Here is a 22,813-nt window from a genome sequence, read left to right as displayed (position 1 = left end):
ATTTTATAGACAGTGTCTCTTTTTCATGAATTGTTGCTAGAATTTTTACGATTGATAATTTTGTCAATTCCTAGATGAGGAATCTTCAAAATGTTCATGGAACATGTATATTATGAAATAACTGGGGCCAGCGCAGTGGCTTAGTGGGTAAAGCCACCGACTGCAATGCCAGCATCCCATGATGCTCCACTGCTGATCCAGCTCTCTGCTATGGCCTGGGATAGCAGTAGAAGATGGCTCAAGTCCTTGGGCCCTGCACCTGCGTGGGAGACCCAGAGGAAGCTCCTAGCTCCTGATCGGCACAACTCCGGCCGTTGTGGCCAATTGTGGAGTGAACCAGCGGATGGAAGACCTCTCTCTCTATCTGCCTTTCCTTCTCTCTGTGTGTAACTCTGACTTTCAAATAAATAAATAAATCTTTAACAAAAAAAAAAAAAGAAAGAAAGAAAGAAAGAAAGAAAGAAAGAAAAGAAAAGAAAAGAAAAGAAAAGAAAAGAAAAAAACCTATGCATGATTTTAAAATCCTTTTGTACTAAAGTCATTTTTTTTAAAGTATCTGCTCCCTGCGAACGTGCTCGTGGCCTGGAAAAAGCAGCAGAAGATGGACCAAGAGCTTGGGCTCCCATGCAGCCAGCTGGGAGACCTGGATGAAGCTCCTGGCTCCTGGTTTTGGCCCGGCCCAGCCCTGGCCATTGCAGCCATCTGGGGAATAAGCCAGCAGATGGAAGATATCTCACTCTCTTGTTCACTCTCTCTCTCTCTAACTTTCAAATAAATATTTTATTGAAGATATTTTTATTTATTTGAAAGTTAGAGAGAGAGTGAACAAGAGAGTGAGATATCTCCCATCTACTGATTCACTCCCCAAATACCCTCAACAGCTGGGGCTGGGCTAGGTCCAAGTCAGAAGCAGGGAACTCAACCCATGCCTCCCATGTGAGTGGAAGAGACCCAGCTGCTGGAGCCATTACCTGCTACCCTCCAGGGGTGCACATTAGCAGGAAGCTAGGACTGAGAGGTAAGCCAGGACCTGAACCCAGGCCCTCCAATATACTGTGGGCATCCCAAAGAGCACCTTACCCATTACGCCAAACACCAGCACTAAAATCAGATGTTCTAAACCTCTCAATATTGCTCTTTATTTAACATAATACATCCCGATTATAATTTCAACAGAAAACCAATATAAAAGTTAATGATTTTACATTCTAGGACAGGCATTTGGCACAGCAGTCCTGAAGCTATCTGGGACGGCCACATTCCATACTGGAGTGCCTGCATTCTAATCCTGGCTGTGCTCCCAAGTCCAGCTTCTTGCTAATGCACACCCTAGGGAGCAGATTATTGCTCAGGTACTTGGTTCCCTGCCACCATGTGGGAGACCCAGACTGAATTCTGGACTGCTGGCTTTGGCCTGGTCCAGGTCCAGCCTGTTGTGGTATTTAGGGAGTGAACCAACGGCTGGAAGATCTGTCTCTTTCTCTGTGTCTTTCTCTGTCTCTCTGCCTCTCAAATAAAATAAAAAATAAGTAAGTAAAATAAATTTACATTTTTTAAAATCCAGGCTACCGTGTGCATTTAAAGTTTATTTCTTTTCTTTTTCTTTTTTTTTCTTTTTTTTTTTTTTTTTTTGACAGGCAGAGTGGACAGTGAGAGAAAGAGCCAGAGAAAGGTCTTCCTTTACCATTGGTTCACCCTCCAATGGCCGCCGAGACCAGCACCGCACTGATCCGAAGCCAGGAGCCAGGTGCTTCTCCTGGTCTCCCATGCAGGTGCAGGGCCCAAGGACCTGGGCCGTCCTCCACTGCACTCCCAGGCCATAGCAGAGAGTTGGACTGGAAGAGGGGCAACCAGGACAGAATCCAGCGCCCCGACCAGGTCTAGAACCCGGTGTGCCAGCGCCGCAGATGGAGGATTACCCTAGTGAGCCACGGCGCCAGCCTAAAGTTTATTTCAATTAGATCACTAAAATTTTTTAAATTGCAGTTTAAAAATTTATTATCTGGGCCGGCACTGCAGCTCACTAGGCTAATCCTCCGCCTAGCGGCGCCGGCACACCGGGTTCTAGTCCCGGTTGGGGCACCGGATTCTCTCCCGGTTGCCCCTCTTCCAGGCCAGCTCTCTGCTGTGGCCAGGGAGTGCAGTGGAGGATGGCCCAGGTGCTTGGGCCCTGCACCCCATGGGAGACCAGGAAAAGCACCTGGCTCCTGGCTCCTGCCATCGGATCAGCGCAGTGCGCCGGCCGCAGGGCGCCGGCCGCGGCGGCCATTGGAGGGTAAACCAATGGCAACGGAAGACCTTTCTCTCTGTCTCTCTCTCTCACGGTCCACTCTGCCTGTCAAAAAAAAAAAAATTATTATCTGGGCTGGCTCCGCGGCTCACTAGGCTAATCCTCTGCCTGCAGCGCCGGCACACCGGGTTCTAGTCCCAGTCGAGGCGCCGGATTCTGTCCTGGTTGCTCCTCTTCCAGGCCAGCTCTGCTGTGGCCCAGGAAGGCAGTGGAAGATGGCCCAAGTCCTTGGGCCCTGCACCCCATGGGAGACCAGGATAAGCACCTGGCTCCTGGCTTCGGATCAGCATGATGCGCCGGCCACAGCACGCCGGCTGCGGCGGCCATTGGAGGATGAACCAACGGCAAAGGAAGACATTTCTCTCTGTCTCTCTCTCTCTCTCACTGTCCACTCTGCCTGTCAAAAATAAAAATAAAAATAAATTTATTATCTGAACCATTTTTATTAAAATTTATTTTCATTTTCTTTGATAGGCAGAGAGACACACAAAGAGAGACAGAGATAGATCCTCCATCTACTGGTTGACTTCCCAAATGCCCACAACATCCAGGGCTAAGCCAGGCCAAAGTCAGGAGCCAAGACCTCAATCCAGGTCTCCCATGTGGGAGACAGGGATCCAAGTACCTGAGCCATCATTTGTTCAACCTCCCAGAGCAGATATTAATAGGAGGAAGCTGGGGGCCGGCGCCGTGGCTCACTAGCCTAATCCTCCACCTGCAGCGCCAGCATCCCATATGGGCGCAGGATTCTGTCCCGGTTGCTCCTCTTCCAGGCCAGCTCTCTGCTGTGGCCCGGGAGTGCAGTGGAGGATGGCCCAAGTCCTTGGGCCCTGCACCCCATGGGAGACCAGGAGGAAGCACCTGGCTCCTGGCTTAGGATCGGTGCAGCGCCGGCCGTAGCGGCCATTTGTGGGGTGAACCAACGGAAGGAAGACCTTTCTCTCTGTCTCTCTCACTGTCTAATGCTATCTGTGAAATAAAAATTAAAACAACAACAACAACAACAACAAAAACAGGAGGAAGCTGGATGCAAAGTGGAGCCAGCACTCAAGCATGCACTCGGATCCACGTGTCTCAAACATTGCCTTAACCCCTGCTCCAGCTCAAGCATTTTTTTTAAGTTTATTTATTTTATTTGAAAGTCAGAGTTATAGAGAGAGAGGGAGAGACAGAGAGGGGTCTTTCATCTGCTGGTTCACTCCCCAAGTGACTACAACAGCCAGGGCTGAAACAGGCCAAAGCCAGGAGCTTCATCTGGGTCTGCCACGTGGGGGCAGGGGACCAGGTGCTTTTCCCAAGCCATTAGCTGGGAGATGGATGGGAAGTGGAGAAGCCAGGACTCGAACCGGTGTCCATATGGATGCTGGTGTCGTAGGCCACAGCTTTACCAGCCACCCCACAACTCTGGCCCCTGCACCATTTCTAAGTATATAGTCTGGGAGTGTCCAGTGTATTCGAACTGCTGTCCTACAGGTTTCTAGAAAATGTTTACCATGTAAAGCTGAAACTCTGCTTCCATGAGACATTAATTCTTTCTCTCTCTAGTCTTTGGCAGCCACCTTTCTACTTTCTATTTTAGAAACTTTATGTGAGACAGTCACGTCGTATTTGTCTTGTTAGGACTGGCTTGTATGGCTCAGTGTAGTGTGCTTAAGGTTCATACCCTTCCTGGTGTACAACAGATTTCCTTCTTTTTTAAGGCTGTGTAACAAACATTCCATTGTGTGGATAAAGCACTTTGTTCAGCCACTCATGTCGGTGGACACCTGGCTGCTCCTGCCTCTTCCCGGCTGTGAGCTACGCCACACTGAACACAGCCGTGCCATACTGCTTCAACATCCTGCTCTGAGAGGCTTGTTTTCAGTAAAGGCCTTTGGTAAAATGAAAAGAATAATAAAATTCAATCAACAAAAGTTTACTTAAAAATCAGATAATTTTGCCAGGTTAAAGACAAATGCTTACCTTTTCAGAATACTGTCTCAATTTCAGTATGGAGATTTAAAGCTTAGACTTTAATTTATATTGAAAAAAAATGAAAGAAGTCAAACGAAGTGCTTACTGTACCAAAACTGATGTTCAGCTTCAAAATCACTTGCACTAAATGATCTTCCCGTAAACATCCAAGGCAGCCTGGGGAGCAGCAGGGTGGGAGGATTGGCTTCTCACGCCCCTCTGATCCCAAACAACGAACTGAGCGTTGCAAAATAGCGAGCAGGGAGGATTCGGAAAGTTCCCAACACGGAATGATACGTGTCCAAGGTGAGATTTGCCAGTCACGCTGATCTGAACATTATACATTATACACTTGTATTGAGATGTCACACTGTACCCCATAAACATGTGTAACTACTAAGTATCCATCAAAAACTGAAAAGAAAATCGTAACTAAGTCAAAGACTGCTTGGGTGGTAGTATTCTGTCTGACGTGGACTTCGGATCAGCATGCGTCAGACACAATCTATGAGCCCATACTTTCTCACTCTGTTTTGAAAAATTGTCACAGTTTTGATATTTATTCCTGTGTTACACTTCCCATGTGATTAAAGCTGTATAATTTTAATCTAGTAATTATATGGAAAAATAAATGTAGCCTGTCTGATTTGCTACAGTAGGTCTCTTAAAAAGAATATCCTCTGAACACTGATCACATTAGATATACTAACAGTGAATAAATCCCTTGTAGAGGCAACAACACCGAAGCAATACATAGAAAGTGTTCAAAGCTATGTACTCTACACAATCTTGTGTACATACTCACCCTGGAATTCACAACTGATGTAAATATTACCAGTGAAGCACACACTTTCTCCACTTTCAAAAGCCAGTTATTTTTCAAGAGACTTCTCTGAATGCACAGCTACCTTACTCTGTTAGAACTCAGCTCCCTTGAGATAAACAGCACAGCAATAAAATAATTTTTAAGATTCCTAAATCTGTGGTCCTAATGTCCAATGGAAATAAGGAAAGTGGCACAGATGAGCTAACAAGATAATTTTAATCCTAACCCTCAAAAAATTGCTCTGTGATTTTGAACAGGTTATACTAACCAGTGCTCCCCCAGCCTCTGTAAGTAAACTGGCGACTCCTACAGCCTAATACCAATGAACGAGAGCCAGCTTTGGAATCAACTTGGGGGAAAAAAAAGGTAAATTCAGATCTCAGCCTCACAACATACACCATACACAAAAATTAGTACCAGCTTGGGGCTGGCGCCGTGGCTCACTAGGTTAATCCTCTGCCTGTGGCGCCGGCATCCCATATGGGCACCGGGTTCTGGTACCGGTCGCTCCTCTTCTGGTCCAGCTCTCTGCTGTGGCCCAGGAGGGTAGTGGAGGATGGCCCAGGTGCTTGGGCGCCTGCACCTACGTAGGAGACCAGGAGGAGGCACCCAGCTCCTGGCTTCGGATCAGCACAGCGCCGACCATAGCGGCCATTTGGAGGGTGAACCAACAGAAGGAAGACCTTTCTCTCTGTCTCTCTCTCTTACTGTCTAACTCTGTCAGAATAAAAAAAAATTAAAAATTAGTACCAGCTCGATTACAGGTCTAAATGTAGGAAGTCAGGTGGGAGAGTGGAGTGGGAGACTGGTGCAAGGGCTTCACTCACAGCCACTGTGGGTGCACGCATCCCAGAGTCCGATCTACTCTGCTCTGACATGCTTTCTTGCTGATGCACAGTCTAAAAGGCAACAATAAGTGATGGTTCAAGTGGCTGGGTCCCTCCCACCCATGTGGGAGACCAGGATGGAGCTCCTGACTCCTGGCTTCAGCCTGGCCCAGCCTTGGCTGTTGCAGGCATTCGGGGAGTTGAACCAGCAGATGCAAAAGCACTCTCTCGTGCTCTTTCGGTCTCTCTCTGCCTTCAAATAAAAATAAATTTAAGAATTTCATCTGGAAAAATTAAAGATATTTTATGTTAAAGTAGGGCAGACTTCTCTATGCACAAACACGGAAACCATGAAGGCTGCCTTTTACTATGTAAAAATGTAAAAGTTTTATTGGCAAGAAAGATATTTCAGTGTTAAATAAGGACTGGAAAAAGATACTTAAGGCATATCAACAAAGGCTAACATGTAAAATTTATAAAGAGGGGCCAGTACTGTGGCACAGCAGGTAAAACTGCCACCTGCAGCGCTGGCATCTCATTGGGCATCAGTGCAACTCCTGGATGCTCCACTTCTGATCCAGCTCTCTGCTGTGGCCTGGGAAAGCAGTAGAAGATGGCCCAAGTCCTTGGGCCCCTACACCTGCGTGGGAGACCTGGAAGAAGCTCCTGGCTCCTGGCTTCAGATCAGCCCAGCTCCAGCCATTGTGGCCATTTGGGGAGGGAATCAGCAGATGGAAGACTTCTCTCTCTCTCTCTCTCTGCCTTTCAAATAAATAAAATAAATCTTTTAAAAAATTTATAAAGGGCTCCTACAAAACTATAAAATAGACAATCCAGGGTTTGACCCTGTGGTGCACTGGGCTAAGGTGCCACTTGCGATACTGGCATCCCACGTCAGAGCAACTCTTCGAGTCCTGGTTGCTCCACTTCCAGTCTAGCTCCCAGCTAGTGCACCTGGGAAAGCTGCAGATGATCGTCCAAGTACTTGAGTCTCTGCCACCCACGAGGGGAACCAGGATATGGTTCCAGGCTCCCAGCTTTGGCCTGACCCAGTCCTGGCCATTGTGGCCATTTGGGGAGTGAACCAGAAGATGGAAAACCTCTTGATGTCTCTGTCTCTCCCTCTCTCTCTGTCACTCTGCCTTTCAAATAAATACATCTTAAAATACACACACAAAGTAAAACATAAATGGTAAATAAACTAGCAAAATATATTCTATTGCTTAGTAAACAGAAAAATACAAATGAAAACAAAAGATGAAAGTAGCCAAAATTTAGAGATATTTTATTATTGCCAAATGTGGAGAAATGAATATTTCTACACACTGTTGAAAATTAAGACTGGAATAGCTTTTTTTTGGAAGGCAATTTGATAGCCATTACCTCAATAAAAAACACACATACCCACAGACAAAACAAAATATCCAAAACCAAACTCTATTCTACAGAAATATCCCATAAAGGTCTAAGAATAAATATATAAATAAAATATTATTTGTAATAATGAAGAGATGACAGCCATCAAAATATCTATCAGAGAAGGAAGCCCGCAGTCCACCCAGTCATGAGAATGCTCTGCAGATGTGGGACACAGTGAGACCAACTGCAAGAGGGTTCAAGTTACAGAAGCAAGGCTCAGAGATGCAGGCTGGGAAAAGACCTAGTTATTTTAAAATGCACAGACACAGTTTAGGGAGAAGAGAAGAGAAGGAGGGTACAGAAGTAGTTCTGTACCCACGTTTTTCTGAGTGCTTTATGGCAAATGTACATTACTTTTATAATTAAAAGACGAGCAAACGGGAATTTTGCAGGTCATTCAGTAACGTGCCACTTGTGGGATCTGGTGTGCAACAGTCAGTTCCTGGAGTCCCTCCCGAGATTTAATCACGTGTAGAAAGTACTGTAATAAGTAATAATCATTTGCCAATCACAGTTCTGATATTTAAAAAAAAAGTTTTCAACTTTATCACTGTTGCTGCAAACAAAAGAACACAGCACCTTGGCTCCCCTGTCTCACAGCCACAGTGGGCAGGTTCAGGGGGAGGGTCCCTCGTGCAGACTCCGGTCTGCCTCACCACTGCAGCACAGGATGGCCAACCAGGTCCGAGGAAAGCAGAGACCGAACAGGATTCACCTGTGAAACGGCCGGGCTCCTGCACGTGCTGCTTCAGCCTGCTGGGCTCCGAGGCCCTTTATGAGCTTAGAGTACTGTGCTCGGGGGAGCTCATTCAGGGCAGGGCACCGCGGGTTTGTTGGGAAATGGCCACCCTCTAAGGAACAGAACTTTCATCTGTATTCTAAAAACAGGCTTGATACCACTTCCATTGTCTCGCTTGTATTTGTGAGACTTTGATCTCGACAGGCAAGGGCAGTTCTGCTAACCACGGTTCCTCCCAAGTACACGGAGCCCCAGGCTGACGAAGGATTTGAGAGAGTGATGCTATGTGCTCTGAAGTCAGTGAGACGTGGGTTCAAATCCCAAGTTCCACTTCAAGCTGCATCACCATGGGCAAGTCACCTACCCTGATCTCTGATTAAACTGGAGACAAATGACAGAGTAAAAACGTCTAAGCAACGTATCTAGTGCACAGAAACCCTTGACAAATAGAAACCGAGACTGTTACACGGCAAGACCTCTAACCAGAGTGGGTGGGGCAGGGGCCAGGGAGAGCACCGGAGCACCGTCCTGCCACTCCTCGGGACGAGATGCCAGGGAGGAACGCATTCCGTCAGCCCCATGCGGGAGCACCGTCCTGCCACTCCTCGGGACGAGATGCCAGGGAGGAACGCATTCCGTCAGCCCCATGCGGGAGCACCGTCCTGCCACTCCTCGGGACGAGATGCCAGGGAGGAACGCATTCCGTCAGCCCCATGCGGAATACAAGTGCGTCTGACAGAACACAGCAAAGTTGGGATTTATATTGTAAGCTATTTTTAAAACTGCCTGGTCAGCAAATTAAACCAGCTGTGAAAATATCCTGGTTTCCATTCACAACAAACAGGAGACAAGCCAGCCCCTCCACGACCCTGTCTCGTGGCAGTCCAGTCCGGCCGGCACAATTCATTCCCAGGGGTTTCAGAGACAGAATTTTCTTGAGAGAGATCAAAATTAAACTATTTTCTAGGGACGGAGAGAGTGAGGGAGAGACGTTTCTCTCTGCAGATTTTTGGTGAATTCCATGAATCACCAACCCATTCAATTCAGAAGACTACTATGTGAATAAAAATAGTGGTATGGCAGCAATTCAAGCCGGTCTCAACCGTCTCTCCTTTAAAAGGGCAAATGGAAAACCAGTCTGCTCTGCAGTACATTTTTCAAATTCTGTGACAGAGGGAAGAAAACAGTCTTCTCACTGCCCCCAAAAGCTAACCAGGTTTCAAACCAACCACCGCGTAGGAACTCAGAGGGGAGGGTCCTGAATTATTCAAAATGTTGGCTAAGTTGTATTATTTATAAATTCCTGTTCCTTTAGGAAAACAATTTGTTATTTAAACAAAGATCAGAAGTGTAAATAACCAAATGGAATAGAATTTCAGGAAGCACTATTCAAATAAATTCACAGTTGAAAGCCGGGGAACGGTCTATTAATTCTGTTCACTTCATGAAGACATTGCTAAGAAAAGGATGTACCACTTCACACGTTCTTTGGAAATCAACCAAACTGAATTGCTTTAATTTGGAACACCCAAGCCTTACAGCCTGTGCTAGGGCCTGACATACATTTTGCTTAGCCAAGTGTGAAAACCTCCAAAGCCACCTTTCTTGTCCCTCCAGTTAGTCACTCTATAAATAGAAGCGATGCATTAACAAATCACCAGAGCAAATGGTAAACTCCACAACGACATCTCCACGCCTCCAACGTACACAGCCCCAGCAAACACGCCCTCAGCAGGTTTCCCGAAGTGCTTCCGACCCTGTGTGATCCAACCCTTTTTAAATGAACTGTGACTCACTGTTTGCTTTCTTCACCAGGAGGCGGGGTCTTGCCATGCCCTTCCATTACAAAATCCTCCTGTTCCACCTGCAAAGGCAAGCACCACAGGTCAGCAGCAGTCGGGGACGCAGCGTCGACTCCCTCCAAGGTGCCAGGACCTGTCCCGTGCAGAAGCCAGGGCCACTTCACTGTGGGGCCCAGGACAGAAGCCCGGGCTAGTGGTTTTCAAACTCCATGTGTGCTTAAATCACTCCTTGGGTGACCAGATTTGCAGACCCAGAAGAGGAAGCCTATGGATTTACAGCTCCCTTTCACCGTGACACAGAATTACCACCTAGAACACATAAACCAACGAGCAAAAGACAACCTACTAGAAGTAACAGAGAATTTCACTGACGAGAACACATAGATGGTACCTAAACATATGTAAAGACGTTTTACAACTATTAGCTCGGCTAAACTTAAAAAGCCAGGCAATGCCAAGTGCAGACAAAGCTCTGGAGTAAAATCCTCACCCACTCCTAGAAGGCAGGTGAACTGGTACAACTACTTTGAAAAACAGGTTGCAGAGACCTGGTACATTTGAACATGGATTTATGGTACAAACTAGCAACACCATACACTTCTGGATATATACCCTAGAGAAACTTTTGCACATACTCAAAAATACTTACAATAGTATTACTTTTTTAAAATATTTATTTATTTATTGAAAGGCAGAGTTACAGAGAGAGAGATGGAGGTACAGAGAAAGATATTGCATGCGCTGGTTCATTCTCCAACAGCCAGGGCTGAGCCAAGCTGAAGCCAGGAGCTTGGAACCCCAGCCTGGTCTCCTATGTGGGTGGCAGGGGCCCAAGCACTTGGGTCAGGTGCCTAAGTAGGGAGCTGGATTGGAAGCAGAGCAGCTGGGACTTCAACTGATGTTCATATGGGATGCTGGCGTTGCAGGTATTTGTTTAACCCCACTGTACCACAATGCCAGTCCTAAAAACAGTACTATCTTTATTTTTATTTTATTTATTTTTATTTATTTGACAGGTAGAGTTATACTATCTTTATTTTTATTTTATTTATTTTTATTTATTTGACAGGTAGAGTTATAAACAGTGAGAGAGAGAGAGAGAGACAGAGACAGAGAGAAAGGTCTTCCATTGCTTCACTCTCCAAATGGCCGCTACGGCCGGCACTGTGCCGATCTGAAGCCAGGAGCCAGGTGCTTCCTCCTGGTCTCCCACACGGGTACAGGGCCCAAGCACTTGGGCCATCCTCCACTGCCCTCCGGGGCCACAACAGAGAGTTGGACTGGAAGAGGAGCGACCAGGACTAGAACCCGGCGTCCATATGGGATGCTGGTGCCACAGGTGGAGGATTAACCAAGTGAGCCACGGCACCAGCCCCCAAAACAGTACTATCTTTAACAGAAGAAATACAGAAGCAAATAGCCATTGACAGTAAAATAGATGAACGGGCTATTCTAAAACAATAGAACACTGCATTAAAATGAACTACAGTTACTCAGACTGGAGGAGTTAAAAAAATGTAGCAATAAGAAAAGATGCAAGTCACAAAAGAATACATTAGAGTATGGTTTCATTAATATCAAGTTGAAATATATGCATTTTTAACCACATAGACACATATATTATTTTTAAAAAATATTAAAAGGATGCTTAACATCATTATTTACCAGGGAAATGCAAGTCAAAACCACAGAGACAGCCTCTCATCTCAGGTAGAATGGCTATTCCCAAAAAGACAAAAAGTGAATGTTGGCAAGGATGTGGAGAAAGTGCTGCCAGCAGTCCCGACACCTGTGTGGGGTTTTCCTCACGAGACTACAGACAGAACTAGCACGAGATGCAGCAGTCCCTCTTCTGAGTACATGGACGAGGGAGATGAATCAGCACACGGAGGAGCCATCTGCCTGGCAAGCTCACCATAGCACTGTCCACAGCAGCCACAACATGGAGACAACACAAGTGCTGGTCGGCAGAAGAGTGGATAAAGATGTGTGGTAACATGGAATATTATACAGCCCTTAAAAAGAACGAAATTCTGTCATTTGTAGCAATATGGATGGAACTGGAAGACTGTATTACGTGGAACAAGCCAGACACAGAGGAGGGAATGTGGCTGCCAAGGAAGCAGGGAGGGGACCAGGGTTACCAGAGCCTGGGGGTGCTTGGGGAGAGGGATGGGGGAGGTGGCTAATGGTGCAGAGCTGATGGGAGGAGTAACTTCTGGTGCTCTCCATCAGCAGAACTACCTGGATGACAATCAGGGCGCCAGAGCGGGAGGCGCTGGCCGTGACACCTACCCCGATCTCATCAGTGCACCAATCATACCACTCGACCCACATATGTGCACAACTAAACAGTCCAAGTAAAAAGAAAGAGAATGACTAATGCAAAATGCAAGTTGTCTTGGGGAGGGATGTGGTCCAGGAGGGGCGTGTGGAGTCTTCTGGGGTGCGATTATGTCCCATGTCTTGGTGTATGCAGTAGGTCTAAGGATTTCCTCACAATTCTTTTACTGTGTCCGCACATTTTAACATCTATACATAGTTGATACAAATTTTCAAAGGGAAAAAAGTATTTTACTGTTCCAGATTGTTCACTGATCAGTAAAGGAAGATAACTGATAGAAACAGAGCTACCTTTACAAATGGGATTACCAGTCCTACGAAAATTCCCCTAAAGGTACAATGCTTAAAAATCAGATAGAGGGGCCAGTGCTGTGGTGCAGTGGGTTAAAGCCCTAGCCTGCAGCACCGGCATCCCATATGGGCACCGGGTTCGAGTCCTGGCTACTCCTCTTCCAATCCAGCTCTCTGCCATGGCCTGGGAAAGCAATGGAGGATGGCCCAAGTTCTTGGGCCCCTGAACCAGTGTGGGAGACCTAGAGGAAGCTCCTGTCTCCGGCTTCGGATTGGCTCAGCTCTGGCCGTTGTGGTCTTTTGGGGTGTGAACCAGCAGAATGGAAGACCTCTCTCTTTCTGACTCGACCTCTCTCTGTAACTCTTTCAAATAAATAAAATAATTCTTTTGAAAAAAAGTCAAGGCCCGGCGCTGTGGCGCACTGGCAAGTGTTGGCATCCCACATGAGGCCAGTTCGAGACCCAGCTGCTCCACTTTGATTCAGCTCTCTGCTATGGCCTGGGAAAGCAGTAGAAGATGGCCCCTGCACCCGCGTGGGAGACCCAGAAGAAGCTCCTGGTTCCTGGCATTGGACCAGCACAGCTCTGGCTGTTGCAGCCAACTGGGGAGTGAACCATCAGATGGAAGACCTCTCTCTCTCTCTCTCTCTCTCTCTCTCTCTCTCTCTCTCTGCCTCTCCTTTCTCTGTGTAACTCTGACTTTCATTGGGGCCCCCATTGTGGTGCAATGGGTTAAGCTGCCACTTTGTGATACTGATACATTGGAATGCAGGCTCAAGTCCTGGCTGCTTCACTTCTAATTTAGTTTTCTACTAGTATTCCTGGGAAAGCATCAGAAGATGGCCCAAAGTGATTAGGCCCCTGCCATCCATGTGAGAGACCCGGAAGAAGCTCCTGGCTCCTGGCTGCAGCTGGACCAGCCCCAGCCATTGCGATAGCCATCTGAGGAGTGAACCAGTATATGGAAGATCTTTTGTTTTTTCCACTCCGTGTGTGTGTGTGTGTCACTATGCCTTTCAAATAAATAAGTAAAACTTTAAAAAAGAGGGGCCAGCATTGTGGTGTAGTGTGTTAAACAACCGCCTACAGTGCTGGCATCCCCAACTGGCACCGGTTCGATTCCCAGTTCCGATCCAGCTCCTTGCTAATGCACCTAGGAAAGAAGAGGAAGATGGCCCATGTGCTTGGGCCCCTGCACTCATGTGGGAGACCTGGAAGAAGCTCTCGACTCCTACTTCAGCTGTTCTGGCCATCTGGGGGAATAAACCAGCAGATGGAAGATCAATCTCTTTCTGTGTGTGTATCTCCCCCTCTCTGTTAACTCTGACATGAATAAAAATAAATAAATCTTTAAAAAAAAAGAAATCAAATAAACTAAAAAAAAAAAACTACATATTCAGGGAAATAGATGAGAGTATCCCCAACTCAGCCACGTATAGTTCATTGCTTACAGACCTAATAACCCAGGAGACAGACAACAGTAACACAGAAGAAACAGCACAACAAAATGCAAACCAAGGCTTTCCAGTCCACCACCCTTTCAATACTACAGAAGATGAATAATATTAGAGAAACTAAGTTTCTTTTCTTTTTTTTTAAAGATTTATTTATTTGAAAGAGTTACACAGAGAGAGGAGGGGTGTGTGTGTGTGTCTTCCATCTGCTGGTTCATTCCCCAACTGGTAGTAATGGCCGGAGCTGCACCGATCCAAAGGCAGGAGCCAAGAGCTTCTTCCGGGTCTCCCATGTGGGTGCAGGGGCCCAAGGACTTGGGCCATCTTCTACTGCTTTCCCAGGCCATAGCAGAGAGCTGGATTGGATTGGAAGTGGAGCAGCCGGGTCTAGAACTGGCGCCCACATGGGATGCCAGTGCTTTAGGCCAGGGCATTAACCCGCTGCGCCATAGTGCTGGCCCCAGAGAAACTAAGTTTCAAAAACCACAGAAAAATGAGAGGTTTACACTTTATTTCCATTATAAATTGAAATTAGGGGAAGCGAAAGGGCACACAACGTGCACATTGTGAAATTCAAACCAGATTTAATTACGTACTTATTTATTCATTTGAAAGGCAGAAAAAGAAAGAGACAGAGACGGAATCTTCTGGTTCACTACCCAAATATCCACAATGGCCAGGGCCTCTGGGCCAAAGCTGGGAACCAGGAACTCTGGTTCTCCCACATGGGTGCAAGGGACCAAGTACTTGGCCTCATCTGCTGCCTCCCGGGAACACAGGCAGGAAGGTGGATCAGAAGCAGAGTAGCTGGAACTTGAACCACAGCCTCTGATATGGGATGTGGGTGCCCCAAGTGGTGGTTTAACGTGCTGAGCCGCAACAGCTGTCCCCATATTCAGCGTTTATTTAAGCAGCAATGACAGGAATAACTGGAAAACCCCAGCTTCAGGAACATCCTTTATGTTGGCTGCCAGACCTTTGATTCCAGTCCCAATGTTCTGTGTTCAAGGTTTTTCTACTTGGAGGGCCTGAAAGGTCCAAAACAAACTGCATGTGCACGTCCAAGTCTCCTCACCTCTTTAAATCCCATCATCTACATGAGTGGCATCACCACTCACTGAGTCCCAAACGGGAACCTGTAATTGTACCAGATGCCCTTCTCTTCCCTCCTTGACCCCATATTCAAGAGATCACAAAGTGCTGCAGCGTCTGCCTCTGACACAGCTCTCACATCCCATTCTGTATCCCTTCTAACTGCCAGGGTCTCCACATTTCACTATTACGAAAGCCTCCTCGCTGGTCTTTATGCTGCTGGGTCTCATCCCACTGCAATCCACTCTCCAAATCACTCGCAGGTGAGCCTCTCTAAGCGCAGCTCTGGCTGCACCCCTTCCTGCACGCTCACTCTGCAGAGCAGTGAAGCTCCGCTCTTGTGCCAAAGCCATCTCTTCATCTGCCTCTGCCCCATTCACCCATTTTCTAAAGCCCTGGTGGCACAGGCACTGTGCCCTCAGCCTCTGTGCTATTATACACAAGGGGGCTTCCAAAGTCTGCGGAGCAGCAGGTGTGGGCCCAGTGGTTCAGATGCTGCTTGGGTCGCCCATGCTGGGACGCAAGGGTTTCTAGTCCTGGCTTTATGCTAATGACCTGGCTGTTGCGGAAATCTGGGGAGTGAACCAACAGATGGGAGATCTCTCTGGTTTTGTCTCTGTCTCTCTGTCTCTCTAATACATTTTGTTTTCTCAAAAGTTTGTGGAAATGTAATTAAAGAATAATACAAAAATTCTATGAACTCCACAAAGCTCCTTGAGATATGCATATTTGTAATGTGGCCTCCAGTGAGATACACTGATCTGGCCACTACCCCCAGACCATCTCATATATACTTCAAACTACTGCACATTCCTTTAAATGCCACGGCCTGCTTTTCCCAGAGGACAGGACCTCTTTCACCAGGCTGACTCCTGCCTCCCACTCTCCAGCACTCTCCACAGGAAGGCAATGAGAGTGGTGCGGGAAGATCACTGCTCCCTGCTTTTCTCAAGTCCATTTCCAAACACTCTGAATCCTCATTTATCTTTTCTACAAGTTTCTTGTACAAATATACTTATTTATTTTATTTTGAAAGGTGGAGTTACAGAGGCAAAGAGAGAGAGAGAGGGATCTTCTATCCACTGCTTCACTCTCCAAATGCCTACAATGGCCAGAGCTGGGCCGATCTAAAGCCAGGAGCCAGGAGTCCTCCAGGTCTCCCATGTGGTGCAAGGTCCCCAGGACTTGGGCCTTCTTGTACTGGATTGGAAGTGGAGCAGCTGGGACTCGAACTGGCATCCATATGGGATGCCAGTGCTGCAGGCCAGGGCTTTAACCCACTGCACCGCAGCACTGGCCCCACAAATATATTTAACGTGGTAATTTAGCCACTCCTTCATATGTTTTTGGGAGTTTTAATATTCAGATTCATAAAAATTATAGCCTATCTTTACCTTTCTCCTATCGCTCTTCATTGATTCAACAATTACTTGTGGAGAAATTGCTAGGCACTATGCTGACATGATAAAGACAGCATCAGTCCCCAAAAAACTTACAGATGGGGGCAGGCACTGCGCCGAGCAGTTAGGATGCCTGTGACCCACCTTGGAGTTCCTGGGTTCAATTCCCATCTCCATCTGATTCTAGTTTCCCCTGGGAGGCAGCAGTCATGGCTCAAGTAATTGGGTCTCTGCCACCCATGTGGGAGGCCTAGGTTGAGTTCCCAGGCCCAGGCTTCGACCTGGCCCAGCCCCATCTGTTGCAGGCACTTGGGGAGTGAACAGCAGATAGCAACTCCCTCTATCCCTCTGCCTCTCAAATAAATAAATAGAAATGTAAAACCTTACAGATCAGCAAAAAAAGGTGAAAAAAACTCTGGTTGTTGGTATACTGTGAGGAGGCGAGAGCACTTCACGAAGCCACAGGAGGCAGACACTCTGGACCCCCGCTGGCCAGGCGGCCCCTTTACCTGCTGCACCTGGGAAGGGCCGCACCACCGACCTGCAGCAGGCTGCACACACCTGGACCATTTCTGAAATCTATCTGAGCAGGACTGCTGCTCCCTTCTTCCACCTGACCCCGGGGGGAGGAGTGCTCCTCCTGACTACTGGTCCCAGGGCTCTCCTCAGAGTCCTCCCAGATGCTCCCTCTTCAGCACCCTGGGCTGCCAACACCGCACCTGCTCTCTGCAGGTCACCCCCTTACCGACCCTCCCCTCTTTCTCTTCTGCTCTTAGAGTACACAGAGCAGCCGGAGAAAGTTACAGAGCTGGTTCCACTTGCGCTCGGCTCCCCTCACATGCAGCTCCTCTGCCTGCAAAGCCCTATTCACCTGTAGTGCAAGTGAACCTCCCCCCCAAGCTTCCAACAGTGGGGCCACAGTCACTTTTCTAGGAAGCATGTTCCCGCATTTCCTCCTCTGACCCTCCCAGGAGCCCTCCACATCCATCAGCAAGGCCCCCTGCGGCCCAGACACCCCTCCTCCACTCCCCTGGTAGAGGGAAACAATGTAATCTTTGTCTGCCTGGCCCAGGGGGGAACACTGGCTTCCTGGCTGGACGCTGGCTCACTCAGCACTTCCCAATGCCTCTCCTGTGCTCCACCAGGTTCAAGGACTGAATCCACCCCATGCCCTCAACGACTTACTTTTCCGGTCTCCTAAAAGAAGTGGAAGTTGGTCCCTGCCACTGGGCATGCTCCCTAGTCCCTCCTAGAGTTGTCCTAAGAGCCCCTTGTTCATCTCAGGACAGCAACCTGCACCTCCGCCCATGGCCCCGCCCCTCCCACAGCTCTCCAAAGCCAGCCCTACACTCCTGATGTTCACAACCAGGGTCTGGCTAGGATCTCACCTTCCCAGGGATCCTTCTTCCTCCTATTCTTTCCTCTTTTCCAGCAAATCAATCCCCCTCAACCTTACACATATTTTGCAATCACTATCATATTTTGAAAAAATTATTTTTGGCCTTGTGATATTCCCCAAATATCCTGTTTTAACCCTTCTTTTATTACCCAAAGCTTCAAATGATACCCCACTACTTCCATGTTCTCCTGCTGATCTGACATAAAATGCATACATTTGTAGCAAAGTAATACACACACACACACACACACACAGACACGTGATTTTGAAAGCCAAATGATATTATCACAGGGTTACTTCTTTTTTAAATTGCTCTGACCCCTGCCCCCCAACATGCACCTCTCCGCCCCCAGCCTCCCAAAGTTCAGTCCCCACTTTTGTTTAAATCAATATTCACCACTTCCAGTGCTATCACAAAGCAAGTAACAGGTACAGCAGAATCATGTGGAATGGTATAATTAAATTTCCTTCCTTGTATTATCTTTGATCTTCCCTGAAACCAACAATTATTGCTTCCTCATTTTATTCTTTCTCGCTCCCCATTTTTTTCCCTTAGTATCTGTTAAGTATTTCTCACTAGTTCTCCTCTTCGTCTGTTCACCTCAGGTAATCTAACCTACCAGCTTCCTCGGCCTGGGAGGCGCCTGGTCCTCAGGGGTTTCTCTGACCTGTCCTTGGCTCTCCAGAAGCACAGGTTCTGACATCTGCCAGGACCAATCCCCCCTCATCTCTGCATTCCTGCCTCTCCCCAAGGGTCAAGTGTGTTTCCCAGACCCCTTCTCTTTCACGGCTCATTCCTTGGTTTAGTGGAGCACAGATTCCAGAGACTTCCTGGTAAAAGATGTATAAAGGTGTTTTTTGAGGTCTTGAATGACAGAAATGACCTCATTTTGTCCACACAAATAACCCTTATTTTACTGACGTGCTTACCGGAGCAGCTGAAGGTAGTCAGTGTTTTTGCTTCTAAACTTTCGCAGGGTGAAGGTCCCTCTGTTTCCCAGCTCCAGGGTTGCTCATGTAGAAGTTCTAAGTCATCGTCCCAAGTCCTAATATTTTGGATGTGACCTTTTTCTTCTCTAGGAATTCACAAGATCTTCTCTTTGTCTGATAGTTTTCTACAAATGCAAACCACCCAGTAAGGTTCCTTTTCTCACTTATTGAACTGATACTGGCTAGGTCCTTGCAATCGAGTTTCGTGGAGTTTGGTACACATCATCCAGCATCCAGTCATCCCTGTCCACTCACTGACATTGAAGACTAAGGCCACAAGAGAGTGAAGGCTCCTTTTGTGTGTGGAGGAGGGCAGCCGGGCTGTGCATCCAGCAGTCAGCTTCCTTGAGGGTGGTCAGGAAGGGACGCAGGACTTCTGTTTCACTGGGAGAACCCTCAGACGGCTTGCATCTGCAGATCCATTCCCTGCAGTGTTGTTTAATTGCCAATGCACCCCTCAATCCTCAGCCGGACAGCCGGAAGACAGCTTCCAGTTTTGGGACTGGCTTGGGGAAGAGAGCTGGCTCAGTCTCATATCCGCATAGAAACTTTTATTTAATCATTGTTTTTTCTGGGTAATAAACTTACGTTCACCCTCAGTTTTTCTCAGTTTTCTGCCCAAGAACAGGAGGACAGCCCTCCATTTGCATGTGAGGGGCAGGGTACCTGGCGCCTTGATGCTTCTGACTTCTTCAACTAACTCTGCTGCTTTTCATATTACTACAAAAGCTTCCTAGCTTCTAAAATTGTGTTGGGTATCTCTTATCTGCTTCATCTTCTCTTCTATTCACATCTTCCAGCTAAAATCATTTGTAAAAAGACTTTCAGTGGGAGGCTGGCACTCTGGCGTGGCAGGTGAAGCTGCCGCCTGCAACATCAGCATCCCATATGGGTGCCGGTTCAAGTACTGGGTGCTCCACTTCAGATCCAGCTCCCTGTTAATAGTCTAGGAAAGTAGGGGAAGATGGACCAAGTGCTTGGGCCCCTGCCAAACTCCTGGCTCCTGGCTTCATCCTGGCCAAGCCTGGGCCATTGCAGCCATCTGGGGAGTGAACCAGTGGATGGATGATCTCTCTCTGTCTCTCTCTTTTCTCTTTATAATTCTAACTCTCAAATAAATAAAACTTTATTAAAAGTACTTTCAGTAGAATTTAAAGGGCAACAGATTAAGAACTGGATTTAATCTACCATGTCCAGGCCTAATTTTTTGCCTCTACTTTTTCTACTCTTCTAAAACTGCTCTTTTCAATGTCGACAACAGATTTTTTGTTGTTGGCTGCTTCCTTTTGAAAAAAGTTTGGATTTTAAAGGTTGTATGAAGTGTAACTGACATAAATATGAGAGTACTTCCGGGAGTTCTTGGAAAATGGAATTAAAAGGTAGTTTTATTGGGCTGGTGTGTGGCCTAGTGGCTGAGATGCCTGTGTCTCAGTGGAGTGCCTGGGTTCCTGACTCTGGTTCCTGACTCCAGCTATCCACTAATGCAGATTGTGGGAGGCAGCTGTGATGGTTCAAGTAACTGAGCTTCTGCCACCCACATGGAAGGCCTGGATTGAACTCCTGGCTCCTGGCTTTGGCCCCGTGCTAAGCATTTGGGGGGTGAGCCAGCAGACAAGAGAAGAAGTCTTTCTGTTTCTATGCCTCTCAAATAAGTACAGAAAACATTTAAGTTTATCTTGCTGTGAAAAAAATGTGAATGCTATGTGTAGTTTTTTCATAATATCCATTTTCCATTAACTTTCTGAAGACCCTTTGTATATTAAGCTCCATGTAGTCAAAGTACATAATGTGGTTTTCACTGACATATATGTACACACACACAGAAACATCAACACAAGAAAGACAACATGTCTGACACCCAAAAGGCTCCTTTGTGTCCCTTTTTTCTGTCTTTCTCTTCTGGGTCAGGCAGCCATTGCTGCACTTTCTGTCATGAGTTTGCATTTTCTAGAGCTCACATAAGTCCGTATCAGATAGCATGGCCTCTCTCTCTGGTTCCCACTGCTGAGCATAATTATTTTGAAGCACGTGGCTTAACGTACTGCTAATTCATTTCTCTTCCACAGTGAGCAGTATTCCACTGCTTCGAATACACCACGACCTGATGAATGTCTGGGCTGCTTCCAGATTTTGGCTTTTACAGATAAAGCTGCTGTCGACATCCACTGAGAAGTCCTCATTAAGATGTACACCTTCTTTTTTGTTGGGTAAATACCATAAACCTTGAGGCTCAAAAAATGGAAACTGATCACCTCACAGTTCTGGAAGTTCGAAACCTGTACTCCAGGTGTAGGCAGGGCTGGCCTGAGGGCTGAGGGTGAAGAATCTGGCTTGCAGACAGCTGCCTTCACCCCACATGACGCCTTGCCTGCCTGCCGGTCTCCAGGTCCACGCTCTCCTCTTTCATAAGGGCTCTATCCTGGACCACCTCTGAAGAGACCCTGCTCCAAACCTGCTCACTGCTAGCACAAGTACGTAGAAACACAGCTGTTATTTGTGCACCAACTTTGCGGACTACAACTTATTCACTGCTCACTTCTGGAGTTTCTGTCGGATTTTCTACATGAGACAATCATGTGGACCACTAATAAGATACTCTAATTCCTCATTTCCAATTTGGATGCCTCTTTTTCTGGCCTTGCTCTCACGGCTACAACCTCAAGTACAAACACAGTTTTGAACAGGAGTGGGGGAATTGTTCGTCCTTTTTCTTTGTTCTTAATCTAAAAGATAAAGCATTCAGTCTTTCACTATTAAATCTAATGTTAACTGGGGCAAGGATCCAAATCCTTGAGCCATCACCGGCTGCCTTCCAGGTGTGCACCAACAGGGAGCTGGAGTCAGGAACAGAGCTGTGACTCGAGCCCAGGCTCTCTATACAGGATGCAGGCATCCCAAGTGAAGTCTTAACCACTGCTCCAAGGCCCGCCCTCCACAAGGCGCTCCGCAGTGTACAGCTCGGGCTGTGGAGACTGTTCACACCGCTCTGCGGCCAGCACCACCATCTATCTCCAAAACTTCATCTTCCCCAACCGAAACATCTGAAACTCTGGGCTCCTTCCAGGGGTGGGGAACATCTGGCCCACAGGCTGTGGAATCATTTGGTCTGTCTCTGCCAAGGCAACCACAGGCAGGACCTGAAATTCAATAAACCTACAGCAGCCTAATTTTAAGTTGATAATTTTAAATGTCCTGCAAATGATGTTATAAATATCCAAATGGTGCCTGGCAGAATAAACGCTTCCCATGCCTGCTAGCAGTGACGCTGTCTTCATTCCTCGCTCCCACCAGTCCCGGTAAATCACCACTCTACCTTCTGTTTCTATGAATCGGGTCCTCCAGAACCTTACGTAAGTTAAATCACTTGATTTTTATCTTTGTGACTGGCTCATTTCCCTTGGTGAACTATCTCAAGGGTCACCTGTTTTGTAGCGTACACCAGAACTCCCTTCCTTTTTAAGGCTGAGTAGCACCCCATCCTAGGTACACAGCAAAATGTCTTGTCCACTGCTCACCCACTGTCAGGCCTGGAGCACACCACCTGTGTGCGGCTGTGAGCGTGGCTATACACCTATCTGCAGGCCTGCTTGCAGCCCAGTCTTCCTCACCACACGGAACGTCCGCTCTGGGCGGCCGTTTCTCCCTGCCCTCTGAATGACGTGTAACACAGCAGCCAGCCACCTCTCCCCGCGTAAATCTGCTTTGTCCTGGGCTGCACTCTCCGGCTGCTTCTCCTCTCCTTCATCCACCTTAGGGTCTCTGGGTCATTCCTGACTCAGAAAGCTCACGTGTGGTTGTGAGAGCTTCCTCCCTGCCACTCGGGCATCAGCTCGAGAGCCAACTCCTGGAACAGACGTTGTCCTGCCGGCCCTGGCAAACAGCTTCCATGTTCACTCTAGCTTAGCACTCTTGTCCATGTGTCTTGTCACCTGTCTCCCCACAAAGAATGCACATTCTTTGAGGTACACACCTTCAAAGTCTTATTCAC

General features: G+C 47.3%; 1 protein-coding gene across 6 annotated transcripts in view; it reads right to left on the bottom strand.

Annotated features, from left to right (window-relative positions):
- TNRC6B (trinucleotide repeat containing adaptor 6B) overlaps positions 1-22,813 on the bottom strand; it is a 287,810-nt gene that overhangs the window by 161,653 nt on the left and 103,344 nt on the right. For 4 of the 6 annotated variants that reach the window (XM_051834072.2, XM_051834078.2, XM_051834074.2 and 1 more), the window contains one exon: positions 9,851-9,918. The exons of the other annotated variants lie outside the window; for them this stretch is intronic. In XM_051834072.2, the coding sequence (XP_051690032.1) occupies positions 9,851-9,918 (68 nt within the window). The remainder of the gene's footprint in view (positions 1-9,850; positions 9,919-22,813) is intronic. 6 annotated transcript variants of the gene reach the window in all.

The sequence above is a fragment of the Oryctolagus cuniculus genome, chromosome 11, assembly GCF_964237555.1.
Source record: "Oryctolagus cuniculus chromosome 11, mOryCun1.1, whole genome shotgun sequence".
NCBI classification, from domain to species: domain Eukaryota; kingdom Metazoa; phylum Chordata; class Mammalia; order Lagomorpha; family Leporidae; genus Oryctolagus; species Oryctolagus cuniculus.
The sequence above is the reverse complement of the archived record's forward strand: the minus strand, read 5'-3'. Positions and strand labels throughout refer to the sequence as shown.